At 48.2% G+C, this 13,710-nt stretch overlaps 1 protein-coding gene across 4 annotated transcripts in view; it reads right to left on the bottom strand.

The window, feature by feature from the left end:
- Positions 1–11,387: 11,387 nt before the first annotated feature.
- NUP214 (nucleoporin 214) overlaps positions 11,388–13,710 on the bottom strand; it is a 103,522-nt gene continuing 101,199 nt past the window's right edge. For all 4 annotated transcript variants that reach the window (XM_072778357.1, XM_072778360.1, XM_072778358.1 and 1 more), the window contains 2 exons: positions 13,176–13,200; positions 11,388–12,668 (listed from right to left, as the gene is read on the bottom strand). In XM_072778357.1, the coding sequence (XP_072634458.1) occupies positions 12,635–12,668; positions 13,176–13,200 (59 nt within the window). In that variant the 3' untranslated portion in view covers positions 11,388–12,634. The remainder of the gene's footprint in view (positions 12,669–13,175; positions 13,201–13,710) is intronic.

Below are 13,710 nucleotides of genomic sequence, written 5' to 3'. Positions count from 1 at the left end.
TACTTTTATTTTTCAGTTAAAAAAATTTTTTTAGTTAAAACTATTTTCTTGTTTATTTAAAAATTTCAAGTCACAGGTTATTTAGAAAATGTTATTTAGCTTCTAAATACTTGGTGATTTTCCAGCTATCTTTCTGTTACTGACTTCTAATTTAATCCCACTGTAGTCAGAGAACATATTTTTTATCACTTATTCCTTTCACATTTATTGAGACCTGTTTTATGACTCAGGATATGGTCTGTCTTGGTAACTGTGTATACTTGAAAATAACATATATTCAACTGATATTGGATAGAGTGTTGTATAAATGTCAATTATGTTCAAGTTGGTTGAAAGCATTATTCAAGTCTTTTAGAGTCTTATTGATTTTTCTGTACTTCTATCAGCTGTTGAGAGGGTTATTGATTCTGACTATAATTGTGGGCTTATCTATTTCTTCTTGTAGTTCTAATGGTTTTTCTTCATGTACTTTAAGGCTCTAAGGTCCAGAAGCATTTAGGACACACGTACTCTTCATAAACTGACATGTTACAAAATGACTGTGTCTTCCCTGATAATATTCTGAGCCCTGAAATCTATCATATTTAATATAAATATAGCCACTCCGGCTTTTCAGAAAAATTTATGTTGGCATGGTATCTTCTTCTATTCTTTCCTTTTTAACCTACTTGTATCTTATATTTAAAGTTGGTTTCTTGTAGGTAGCATATAGTCGGGTTTTACTTTTGTATCCAATTTGACAATCTTGGCATTTTTTTTTTCAATCTTGGCATTTTAATTGAAGAATTAGACCATTTACATTTGTTGTGATTATTGATATGGCTGGGTTTAAATCAGCCATCTTGCTGTTTGTTTTCTATTTGTCCTATCTCTTCTTTGCTCTTTCTCCCAGCCCCTGCTTTTTTGCGTTCTTTTGGATTAGGTTTTATGATTTCTTTATAACTCCTTTGTTGGTTTATTAGCTGAAACTCTCTGTTGTACCATTTTGGTGATTGGTTTGAGGTTCACATACACATCTTTAACTTACCATCGTCTGTCTTCAATTGATGTTATACCACATTAGGCGTAGTAGATAAACCTTACAACAGTATACTTTCATTTCTTCTCTCCCAACCTTTTTGTTATTATTGTCATAATTTTTTTCTACATATGTTACAAACCCCGTAATGCATGGTTATTATTTTTGCTTTAAACAGCTATCTTCTAAGGAGGCTTGAAAAATCCCCTACAAAATATTTATATTTACTCATGTAGTTACAATTTCTGGTGTCTTTCATATTTTCCCCCCAACTCCTCCCCTTTTCAGGGACTCTCGTTACACATATTAGGCTGCTTGAAGTTGTCCCACTGGTGAGTGATGCTCTATTTCAACTTTTTCAGTCTTCTATGTTTGGTTCATTTTGGATCATTTCTATTGCTAAACCTTCAATTTCACTAATTCTTTCCTCTGTAGTGGATAACATCCTCTTAGTCCCATCCAGGATACTCTCATCTCAGACATAACAGTTTTCACCTCTAGTTTGATTTGGGTCTTTTCTATGCCACTATGTAACATGCTCAATCTTTCTTCTAGCTTCTTAAACATATAAAATAAAGGGCAGTGGTTCAGTGGTTTAGCACTGCCTTCGGCCCAGGGCCTGATCCTGGAGACCCGGGATCGAGTCCTACATCAGGCTCCCTGCATGGGGCCTGCTTCTCCCTCTGCCTGTGTCCCTGCCTCTCTCTCTCTTTCTCTGTGTGTCTCTCATGAATAAATAAATAAAATCTTAAAAAAAACATATAGAATACAGTTTTAATAATGGCTTCAAAGTTCTTGACTACTCATTTTATCAGGTGTCACTTCTGGATCAATTTCAGTTATTTGATTTTTTTGTGTTATAGACCATATTTCTCTGATTTTTGCATACATGGTAATTTTTAAAAAGATTTTATTTGAGAAAGAGAGAGAGAATGAGTAAGAGAGAGTGTGCACTCGCATAAGCAGGGGGAGGAATAGAAGGAGAGGGAGAAGCAGACTCCCTGCTGAACAGGGAGCCTGATGTGGGGCTTGATCCCAGGACCCTGGGATCATGACCTGAGCCAAAGGCAGATGCTCAACTGACTGAGCCACCCAGGTGCCCATCATACTTGGTAATTTCTGATTGGATGCTGGAAACTGAAATTTATCTTGTTTGGTGTTGGATATTTTTGTATAGCAGTAAGTTTTTTTCACTTAGTTCTGGGATCTAACTTGGAAATAGTCTGATTCATTTGGGTCTTGCTTCTAAGATTTGCTAGATGAGATCAGAGTAGAATTTTGTTTAGGAATCATTTTTCCTTGCTACTGAGGCAAAACTCTTGAGTACTCTATCCAATGCTCAGTGAATTATGAGGACTTCCACTTTGGCTGGCAGGAACCAGCACTATTTTCTGCCCTAGAACTCTGAGGATTCTGCCTCTAATCCTTTCATGTTGCTTTTTCTCTAGACACAGAATACCTCAAATGGGCACACTGATCAGCACTTAGCCAGTACGTGAGAGACCTTCTGCAGAGCCAGGGTCCAGAGTCCTCTCCGTGCAGCCCTCTCCTCTCTTCTCTGATATCTTGCCTTGTGAACTCAAGGGGATTACTGGGATCCACTTGGACTCTCCTTCTCTATGCTAGTCTGGAAATGTCCTCTAGACAAGAAACTGGGGCAACTGTAGGGCTTACCTCATTTGTTTCTTGAATCTCAGGGGTCAGTATCCTTTGCTGCCTAATGTCAACCATCTTGAAAACTGTTTTGAATTTTTAGTTGTTTCAGAAAAGAGACTAAGTCCAATATCTACTAATTCATCTTGCTGAAAAAGAAAAGCTCATCTTCATTTACTTGGGAATGAAAAAAATCTGTGGGCCAATGTCACCCATTTCTATATTTTCTAGAGGAAAAGAACTCAGAAATAACAAAGACTTAGAGGAATCAACTTATTAAAAAAAAAAAAAGTATTACTGGGGAATCCCTGGTGGCTCAGTGGTTTGGCATCTGCCTTTGGCCCAGGGCATGATCCTGGAGAGCCAGGATCGAGTTCCACGTCGGACTCCCTGCATGGAGCCTGCTTCTCCCTCTACCTGTGTCTCTGCTTCTTTCTCTGTCTCTCTCTGTGTCTTTCATGAATAAATAAATGAAATCTTTTTTAAAAAAGTATTACTATAGCAATTTCACAAGAATGTTAATGATTACTAAAGAGGAGAGCAATAGTAATTCTATAATTCATTAATTCATCCATGGACAGCAACCAGAAACATGACCAACTCAAGGCAACAGTGAGGCCTGCAGGAAAAAAGTGTTCCCCCATCCCCCCAAACTGCAAGAATTCCAAGCTCTCCTTACAGGTACTCATGAAGAAGCACCTCATGTTGCCAAAAATTGTACAATGCCCACACACCTCAACAGGGACTTAGAATTCCTCATAGACTTTCCCCATGCTTTTAACTTGTGAATAGCAAGTTTACACTGGGTAGCCCTTTCTAACTCAATAGTCACTTCCTTGTATGTGAAAGAAATCTAAGGAATTCTGTATTGAAGAACAGACTTTCATCTTTAGATCCATAGACCCTTATACAGAATGCTGCCCAAAGCCTTGGGCACTTGGTCCATAAGAAGTAGCTCTGAGACCAATAGTTGAGATACAGAATGAGGGTTTGGCTTTAAAGATGAACAGGCCTTCCACTGCCCTTTGCCCTCTTCTACTTCTCAAAGCTTATGTTAACATCAAGGAGGGGACAAACCCATAACCAGAGTCTTTTGACAATATTAATAAACCTACAGTGGTAACAGATCACCTTAACATAGGTCTCCAAGGTCCTGTTTCCTGTTACAAGGCAGCTAAGCCAAGTGTACCTCAAATATTCTATTTGTTCTTGACAGAAGTTTAACTGTAAGAAAAAATGAACATCACTGATTAAGAATCTAATTGGAAATTGAATTGGCTTTTAGATTAGAATAGCTCTAGGTACTCAGGGGAGTTGCTCTCATGCCCTGAACAACATTACATGACCACTTGAGTAAAGCTGAGTCCTTTCTCACTCCAGACCATCCAATCTAATCACTTCGGTATAAAATACTCTTTATAAGCAAGACAAGCCACTAGAAAGAAAAAATGAGTTGCAGAGAAGCCCAAGGTGCATTCTGGCGTTCTGGCAAGTGGATGGACACCATTGTGAAAAGGCTCATCTCTACAATAAAAATCAGACCATAGGCTTCTTCAGACGAAGGGTTTTAATTTCTGTGTATCATTACTGGGTTCCAATTTCAGGCCCAGTGCACTTTGAGACCTCACTTTAACATGGACTGCTGAAAAGTGAAATCTCACCTTCATAGGTGCCATTCTATTGGGGAAAATTGTGCAGAGAGGGCATTAGGAACAGCCAAAGGCAATTAGGGATGGATCTTGGTAAACAGACAGAGGTGGGAAGAAGCAGAACCTGCCTGGTTTGCACCTTTGAGCGACGGGCACTGTTTTCTGAGGCCAAGCAACAGCCTCCAATGGACCATGTGTTCCTGCTACTCCTCAGTCCTTCGGAGACCAGAGGGACCTGCAGTTCAGCAGATCCCTGTGATTTGACTTCCAGTAATTGATTTCTGTGGCTAAATATGTGAAGATAAATATTTACCACAATAATTTTGACTGTGGATATTTTCCTTATCCAGTGAACATTTACTGCACAAGCTGATCCATCAGCTTTTAAAGTTGTAGTATGCTGAGAAAGATTTTACCTCTGGCCAGTCATTTCATTTGGGAGCATAAAAAGCTAACGGAGCAAGTGACTCAGATCTTGCAACAGACTCCATTTTAGTTCTTCAACTGTGGCCATATACTAACAAGTATGAGAATCATTATGTGCAGTAAAAGAGAAACAGGTTAGGAATGGGGAAATTCGCATTCTGCTCTCACTCCAATAAATAATGATAGAAGTACTACCAGCTTTATATACAATGTCTCATTTAATCCTCCACACATCTAGATGAATGTATTATTGCTCACCCTTTCTATAGATGATGAAACTGGGGCTCAGAGAGGTTAAGGGACTTGTCTGAAGTCACACAGCTAGGATGGGATTCTGGTACAGACAATACCCATGGTCTTAACCAATAAACTCTATTTGCGAGACTTGAGTTACTTTTGTCTCCATTCCCTTCTGTATTCAAGGAAGGAATCAAATTGGCTCATCTTCAGTCCTAAAATGCTAGGCTTCTGTGGTTCCCACATGGGCCAGCTTTGCTATGTGACAGGTCCACAGAAGGGACCGCCTCCTTCTTGAACACACATCTGACAGCCAACAACACACTTGGTGAGAAAAGGGCCTGGGAGACAAGTGCGTGGCTGGAACTGCCAGATGCAGCATGCAATAGGACAAAGTATGATGTGCCTGCTGTGCTGATGGCATCCTGATGGGAGCCACATGCGCAAAGTATGACACGTCAATAAATGCCTTTGGATGGTGACCACTGGTCCCGCCATCTGTGATGCTGACAACCACACGGCAGTCTGAGCACCACTTGGCTTGGATGTCTCAGAGATGACGTTTGTTCCTGTTTCCAGGATGGCTCAAAATGAGAAAAGACAACCCTATAGACAAGAGTCAGAAGTCAGCCAGGCCAGATGCCTGAAGCCCTCACATGGGGAAGAGGCTCCAGAGCTGAATTTAGCTGTGAACAATAGCTACCACTTGATAAACAGAGTCTTGGCTCCCTTGGGCCCTGGGCGGGGGGTAGGGGTGGGGGTGGGGGTTCAGACTGCACTGTCAAATCACCCGTATGTAGAACCTTGAAAATAATTATAGCAGTTTCATTTCCCTACACTGGGACACATCTTGTTCCCTAAAACACAGAAAATGAAAGTGATTTAAAAGCAAACATCTCAAGACTTGAGAATTCTACATGCTTCTGAAAATGCTGGCTGGTACCATCAAGCTGTTCGTTCAGCTAATACAGCCCCTCCGTCAGCTGCAGCCAGGGACGCCAACTTCAGCCTGGTGGCCCTCCTGGCTCCTCCTGTGCCCCCTCTGGCCAGCTGGAGAGCTCTGGGATGTTAAGATTAGCAAGGACAGGGCCAGAGAGGGGCCTGGATAAGGTGTGAGCTGTGTATATCGCTGCTTTCCCTGCAGCAACAGAATCTGTAGACCGAACGTTGGGGAGTATGGGGGCTCCTTTCCCTGGGGCCAGCCCCGTGCCCTTCTAGGCCAGGATGAGGCTGAGCAGGGGACACAAGGCCAACGGGTCTTTCAGCCGCAGGCCCTGCCCCTCCTTTGGGAGGGAAGGGAGTGCTGTTGGTCAGCGCTGGGAGAGATGAAGACATGTGGGCATGTGCCCAGTGCAGGGGCACTGTGGCTCATCTGCCAGACGTCCAGGGGCTCTGCCAGGTACTGTCATTCGTCCTGTGCACACCTGCCCTGTGCACACCTGCCCTAACGACCCCATTTTAGTTTGGGCCAGATGACATGACCTGCTCCAGCTGGTGTCAGAGAGCCTCATGCCCAGGTGTCCCCATGTCCGGTCTGTGCTCGTCATCACTGGAGTGCCATGGACAGCTGCTCCTGCTCCAGTCCCAAGCCAGTGCCTTCCTGGGGCCACTGCAGTAAGGGCTGGTGGGGGCTCTGGTCAGCTTGGGCAGAGAGCACTGGGAACCAGCCCCCAGGCCCTGCTCTAACACTGCCCTTGCTGTGTGGCCCTGGTGTGATTGGCTCTTGGCCTGCCCCCATCCCTTGCCATCTCCTGCTGGGGTCTGGCTGCTGGGAAAGTCCTAGCTTCTGTCTGGGAAGTCATTCTGGGTGGCACTGATTCCACAGTTCCTGACTCACGCTGTCTTGGCGCTGGTAAGGGCTTGACAGACAAGGAGGACATGGCCCTTCCCCTCTGGGAACTGACTTTTTGGAGGGAGGGGGCAGGGGACAGACTAGATACAAATCAAATGACTGATTATACAATAGTAATTGTGACGCATGCCTCAACATAGTACAGTACGACAGGAGAAAAACAGGAGCTGTTGTATCTGATGAGGGCTGGCGCTGGGGTATAGAATTATCTAACCTGAGCCCTGTGGGCGAGTGGGAATGGCAGGAGGGTTCACTGCTGCAAAAACCACGTACTTAAGCCCCTGAGGCGGGAAGGACAACAGGCCATCTGAAGATTGGAGATGGTGCAGAGGGGCTTTGAGAGTCAGGAGGCTAGAGTCAGAGGATAGGAAGGAGGGACCAGACGCGGGGCCTGCAGGCTGGTGTAAGGACTCTAGACAGAATGCCAGGCCAAACTGTGACTGTGGACACCTCCGGAAGAGTAGCAACACCTCTTCTGTGTCCTCCTCGCCCAGGACCAGCTGGGCCAACAAGGGCAGAGGCATTGCTGGTGATGCTGGTGGGGAGACACTGTGATGGGACAGAGCCTGGCTTGCTGCCATGGTTTCGAGGGCTCCTGCCTGCACCGCCCTCCTGCACACAGGCTCTTTCACTGCAGCTGGTGATCCTGGGCCGAAAACAATGTGGAGAATCTCCGGCCAGGGCTGTGGAATGGAGGGGATTCTATTTATAAGCAGAGAGGGGCTGAACAATGGAGCAACTGCCACCTCAATGGGTCTGCGGCCTGACCTCCTGTGGGACTCTGGAGAGCCTCAAAGCCAGGCCCCGGAAGAGACAGCGCAGGAAGGAGGGGGATTAGACAGCTCAAGGGCATGACGCCAGCTGCTTCCTCTGGGGTCCGATCACCATCAGAGAGCAGCTAGTAAGCCCCCATCTGCACCTGGTGTGTACCAACGTGAGCTAAACTGATTCAGCCTCTGCCCCACCTCCCTCCCCGGGGTTGTGGTCTAGACAGACTATGACCATTTACGAGGCTGGAGCCAGCAGAATGGGGGCAGGTAACCACATGATAGTCAGAACGTTTGCTGTGGTCTGTGTCCGAAGTTGGCTCAGGTGCATGGGGTAGGCTGGGCAGGTGCAGAAGGGGCTCAGCAGTGTCTTTGGCACAAGCAGGCAGGTATTTCTTCCAAAATAATGACTATATTGGGGAAGAAGAGCCTTGAGAGCCAATGGTGGATGGCCCGGGCCTAGGGGAGGTTAGAGGCATGCAGTGCCAGGCTGGGTAGGGGGCACTGCTTGGGTTCCTTCTGGCTCTACCAACACCTGGCTTAAGACTCAGCAAATGACTGAACTCTCTTGGCTTCCTGCTCTCATCTGGAAAATGTGGGTCACAGTCTCTAGCTTGTAGGTTAAACGTGAAAATGCCCGTGAAGTGCTTGCGATAGACAGTACGTGGCATATAGTAAGTCTCTGGTGAATTATCACTACTATTATAATTGAATGCAAGAGAGGAACGTATGTTAGAAACACAACCCACAGGAAGCAAGCTATGCTTCTGTCCCGCGACACCAGCAACGAAGCAGCTCCCAGCATGAGTTCCAAGGCATCTGGCTCCAGCAGAAGGAAGGGTTCCCTGGTCAGAAAGATTTGGGAAATGGCAGGCTGTTCCATCTCACTGAATTACAAAGCAAATTTGCATATTAAAGGCTCAAAAGAGGTCTTTCACTATGAAAATCTGTTAAATTTTGTTCTGTCCGTTATTTGACCTCTGTCCAACTTATTTGACCACGGAGCCCTTTCTGTTTTGGCTGAACATGAACTTCCCACAGGAATCACTTCAAACACAGAAGTTTAGGGGCCAACATAGTCCTAGTCCAACTGCTGGTTTCACACGTGAGCAAGGCAAGAGCGACAGGCCAGGGAAAACGGGGTAGGAGGGAGACACGGATCCTGACGGACCAGGTAGGGGGGTACACCTGCCCCTGCTGCCCACCCGGCAGGCAACACTGAGTAGTGCCGAGTGGACGCGTCAGCCTGTGCTCAGGGGCGCTGGCCGGGTGTCCTGTGAGACTGTGGATGGAGCCCACGGGATGATGACATTGGAGGGGAGGGAGGGACATAGACTCAAGCTTGGGAGGCGTGGGGGCACCACTCCGCCTCTAAAACCTTGTCATAACCGGCTACACGGAGGGAGGAAGGAGGGGGAGGACCCATATCGGGAGGCAGGGTGAGGTCAAGAGGTGGTGTTCAGGAACTGACAGTCCACCTGTGCTGCTATATATATATATATATATATATATATAGAGAGAGAGAGAGAGAGAGAGAGAGAGAGAGAGCGCGCGCACAAGTATGAGCAGATGGCCCAACAAGCAGCTGAAATACAAAATGCATGTCTCTCGTTGACAATTCATAAAGATCCTTTACCTTGGATTAAAGGCAAAAAGAAACACGTCCACGGGAGTGAGGTTCTCTTTCAGACGCTCCCCTGGAGCGGAGAATATTTCTAGTTATTGCAGTTAAAAGGGCTCTCAGAATGTGTCCCACAGATGACCTGCGAAGCTTGTTAACATATCCAAGGGCCCACGTCAGCTCTCGGATCAGAATCCCAAATTAAAGTTGAGGACTTCTGTGTTAGCGCTTCATTAAGTGGGGGATGATCCCTTACCCAACGGGGTTCTGTGTTTGATGACAAGAGGCTCAACAGCCGTGTGGAAGATACCCCCCACTCCAAACCGGGGGAGGCTGAGGCAGGAATCTAGAGCTCTTTACCCTGGAGGTAGGGCAAGGTCCTTTGAGGTGAGAGCATTCGTCTTCATTTAGTGAGAACCTGCTTTGTGCTGGGTGCTCTCTGTCACTTCAACCTGCACATCCCTGCAAGATGCCCTGCAAGACCAGCCTTCCAATCTCCATCACCACCAAGGGAAAGGCCCTCAGGACACCAGGAGGCTGCAGACCTCGTGTGCTTCTGGTGACACAGCCCCGTGAGGGTTAGGAGTGGGTCAGCCTGCCCAGTCCACACCCCTCCTGCAGCGCCAAAGACCTGACCCAGAAACTTCTCTGGAGAGTTGCCAGAAACGGAGAGCAATGCTGAGGGCAAGCACTGGGATGCTAACGCAGACAGGCAGGACAGCAGTGACGGGACCTCTGCCTCAGGTCTAGAGGGCTTCACAACCATGGCAACACGCCAGGGGACTTGCACGCACACCTATCTTGTTATTCAGGTTCTCCTGTCCCCAAGAAACCCATTTTCTGACCTTTTATCACTGTATCACTGTGTTGTCATCTGAAGCACCAATTACAACTGTATGACATTTGTGTCTAGAAAAGCCAAACAAAACACAACCTTGCTCATTAAACTGTCTTCCCTTTTTCCTTCCTGCCTCTCCTGGGCCACCCCAGCAGCCAGCAGGGCTGCCCACCTCCCCACTGCAACTGATGGTGCCACGACAGTGGGTGAGCCTCCTCCTGGGCTCGAGCAGCCTCTCTAGGCCTTTCCCCTCCTGGGGACCCAGGCCCCACACTCCTGCGGCTCTTCAGGAAAGGCTCATGCCCCTGGGAGCTCAGGTTTCAGCACCAGCATGCAGGCCCTGCTCTGAGATGACCCCTGCCACCTACTAGTGTAATCGACCCCAGAAAAGGCCGGCAGAGGGGCTGAGGCACCGGCAGTGCATTCCTCTGTGCTGCCGCCAGACAGCAAGTGGCGGGGGCGTTAGTGGGTGGGGCACAGCTGATAAGGCCTTATGGAAAGATGTCACCTGCCACCTCGATGGAGGATTAACGCAGAGAATTCCAGGTCAAGGGTTTAGGCGGAACCAGCTTCTATTTATAAAAAAAGAGCCTCAGGGGGTAAAGAGGAGGGCAGGAGACTGGCTGGGTTTGGGTGCCAGTCGGCAGGATGACCTGCTGAGGCCCAAGTCAGCTCTCATCACCTGGCCCCCTTTAGGGTGAAGCCCTCCATTGCGAGCTTTTCCCAGGGAATCTGAGTTCCTGCTCTCAAGATGGCCCCTTTGTAGGAACTAAAGAGGGCGCAGGCAGGGGGAACAAGCCCCACGTCTGGCAGTGTGGATGTCATGGGGGCTGAGCCCAGCTCCACAGCTGAGGGGCCTCGTGTGACAGCACGGGGATGGGGGTGGTGGCGGGATATTCTTTCATTCCACAAGGTCCCAAACGAGTACGTGTTAAAGAACTCGGATCAAAGCTGAGAGAGGCACAGATAGCCCCTACTCTTCCTAGGCCACAATGGGAGCAGGATACATCATCACCCAGGGGGCACCGGGGACCTAATTCTGGTTTGGGGTTCCTGGAACCCAACAGTGATGCATGATGACACTCCTTTTCTGAGGGCCCCAAGAGCCACTGAGCTCAACACCCTGGGGTGTCCAGGCCCAATTTCAGGCCTACTGAATCACAATCTGCAGGCCTGGGGCTCAAGGGGCTTTACTTCACACAGAACCTCTCAGGGCAGGATCAGCAGAGCAGGTGGTGACGGTGATGCAGGGGCAATGCCCCCACGCCCACCCACCCCAACAGGCTGACCGAACCAGTGAGATCACACTGGCTGTAACGTGACAGATTCAATCACATGGAAAACTTTTATTAAAACATTTTAAAATAGAATTTTCCAATATGTAAAACTTTGAACAATCCTTCCTGACCCTCCCCTGCTGTGACCCGAGCCAACGCACGGTTGCATCCTGGCCTGAAAGACGACAAATCCTCCCGTCTGCTTTAGATGTGAAGCAGTTCTTGTTTGTCAGCAAATGCCTAGGACACCATAGGCCTGAGAAGTAAAACATGCCCAGACCCAAAAGATATGGCATTTCACACACTTTGATAAGACGGAAGTTGGGGGCCCTTTGCCATCTTGGCAAACACGTGGCCACAGTGTCAGTGACAGCAGCGTCGTCTCAACTGCAGGCCTGTCCTGGGGTTATCTGCACTGTGGTTAACAGACAGCGGACCAGGCGGGGTGGCCGATGTCACTGTCACTGGAGATAAAGGCGCTCTTCTCCATCACTCTTCTCCAGAGTCAAAGAAATCAGCTGCGGGACACAAGCACCCAGAGCCACCTCGACAAGATGAGCTGACGGGGCTGGTCCAAGGGCAGTGTCCTTGTTATCAGCATGCACTGGCCTGTTTTCCACGCTCGCCTCATGGCTGCCTGCACTTTGATTTCAGGTGCCACGAGCTCTTCTGACTTGGCTGATGCCCGCACAAGGGAGTTCCCTGCCCTTCACCCAATCACAAGGCTGGTGTCTCTAGGGTCTGGATGTCCCACAGGAGCAAGGACACGAAAAGGAGATACCCAAGTTATGGCCTCACAAAGGTGGCTGGCCAGCACTCAGTCTCTTCTGTAGGCAAGGGCCAAGGCTCGAGGAGAGTCGGTGTCATAGGAGAAGCTTCCACCCCCCCTCTTCATGCATCCATCTCCGATGCTGCTGACTTCTGGTGCCAATCTTGAAGATATATACATGGCTGGTTGGCCGGAGGCTGGGAAGTTTTCTCGGAGCCACAGCAATGAGGAAACCCCTCTCCCAGGCTGTGACCTGACAAAACCCACATATATTCAGCATGGAAACGGACCAGAGTTTAATAGCGGGGAGGGGGGCGGTGGGGAGAGGGCACCCATAATAACCAACATGAAATAGAAAAGATATGAACAAGCGATCAAGCATCTCAAGAGTTTTGGTTTCTGCTGTTTCTGTCTGGGTGTGTGTTTCAGTGCGAATGTCCACGTGGAGGACTGCTCCAGTGTGGCTCAGTGAAGAGGAGCTGAGAACGTGGTTGGTCTCAGGATCGGAAAGGAACACGGACACCCACTCAACTTCTCCAGCCACCAAAGCCCTGGACAGACCTGTAAGGAAGCACCGGGAGAGAGGCAGGTCAGTGCCTGCTGAGGAAGGGCTCCGAGGCTCATGCAACAGCCTGAGGTCCAAGTTCAGGACTCTGAATTTTTAACGTCATAGGATTCCACACAGAAGCACAGAGCTAGGATCAAAATATAAGACTGGAGGCCCGTAGGCAGCACGAAGCTCCTGAGACACTAATAGGGAATCAGGGAACAGCATCTCTCGGGTCCTGCCCTCCAGTCCTTGCTCATCGGAAGGCATACTCCTCTCTCTTATGCGTGGCCCCTGAGGAGGCCAGGCCTGGCACCTCCTGCTACATTCCTGCTGAGATCAGCAGGTTCACCAAACCCAAAACCTACTGCTGAACCCCCATGCTTCCAGGACAAGCTTACAAAACAGGAAAAACAGATACAAATATACAAATAGAGCAAAAGTTAGTAGTGTAATATTTTCACATACCACACACTCCTCCCTCCTTATTTAATGGCTGCAAACTGGAGGTGGATACTTACGAGTTAGATGATCCAAAGCTGAATCCTGAAAAAGATGGGAAGGGTGAAGTGAGTGCATGCACACATGCACTCAAGAGGCGGAGGGGCAGTCCCGGGCCCCACCTCGTCCCTCCCTGCAGAGCCCTGTTGCCCCCCATCTGAAGGCCAGCGGAGGGTGGGGGTGGGGAAGAGGTGAGGAGCCTTCTTGGCATTTCAAGGTTCTTCTCTCCCCCACGGCCAGTGTGGGCTGTGGGTCCCTGGCATGGCGCCTCCCACTCAGCTGCTCTGGGGCCACACGGACCCCTTTCATTAGGAAACCATGGTTTCCTTTTCCCATTCACTTGCTGCTGCTTGGAGAAGCAAGACACTTGGGTACTAGGCCTGGTTCTGCGGCTTGCCCTTTGGCCCTTTGTCCAAATGGGCCTTGAGGGGGATTTTTTTTCTTCATTTGTAAAGTAACAACGATGCCTCACTTCTGCACCTCATAAATGTTGCAGAAATAAAACCAGAAGAACATACGTATTCCACTATCTGAAGAAGCGTGGGTTCAACAAAT

This window comes from Canis lupus, chromosome 16 (genome assembly GCF_048164855.1).
Source record: "Canis lupus baileyi chromosome 16, mCanLup2.hap1, whole genome shotgun sequence".
In the NCBI taxonomy this organism is placed as follows: domain Eukaryota; kingdom Metazoa; phylum Chordata; class Mammalia; order Carnivora; family Canidae; genus Canis; species Canis lupus.
The sequence above is the reverse complement of the archived record's forward strand: the minus strand, read 5'-3'. Positions and strand labels throughout refer to the sequence as shown.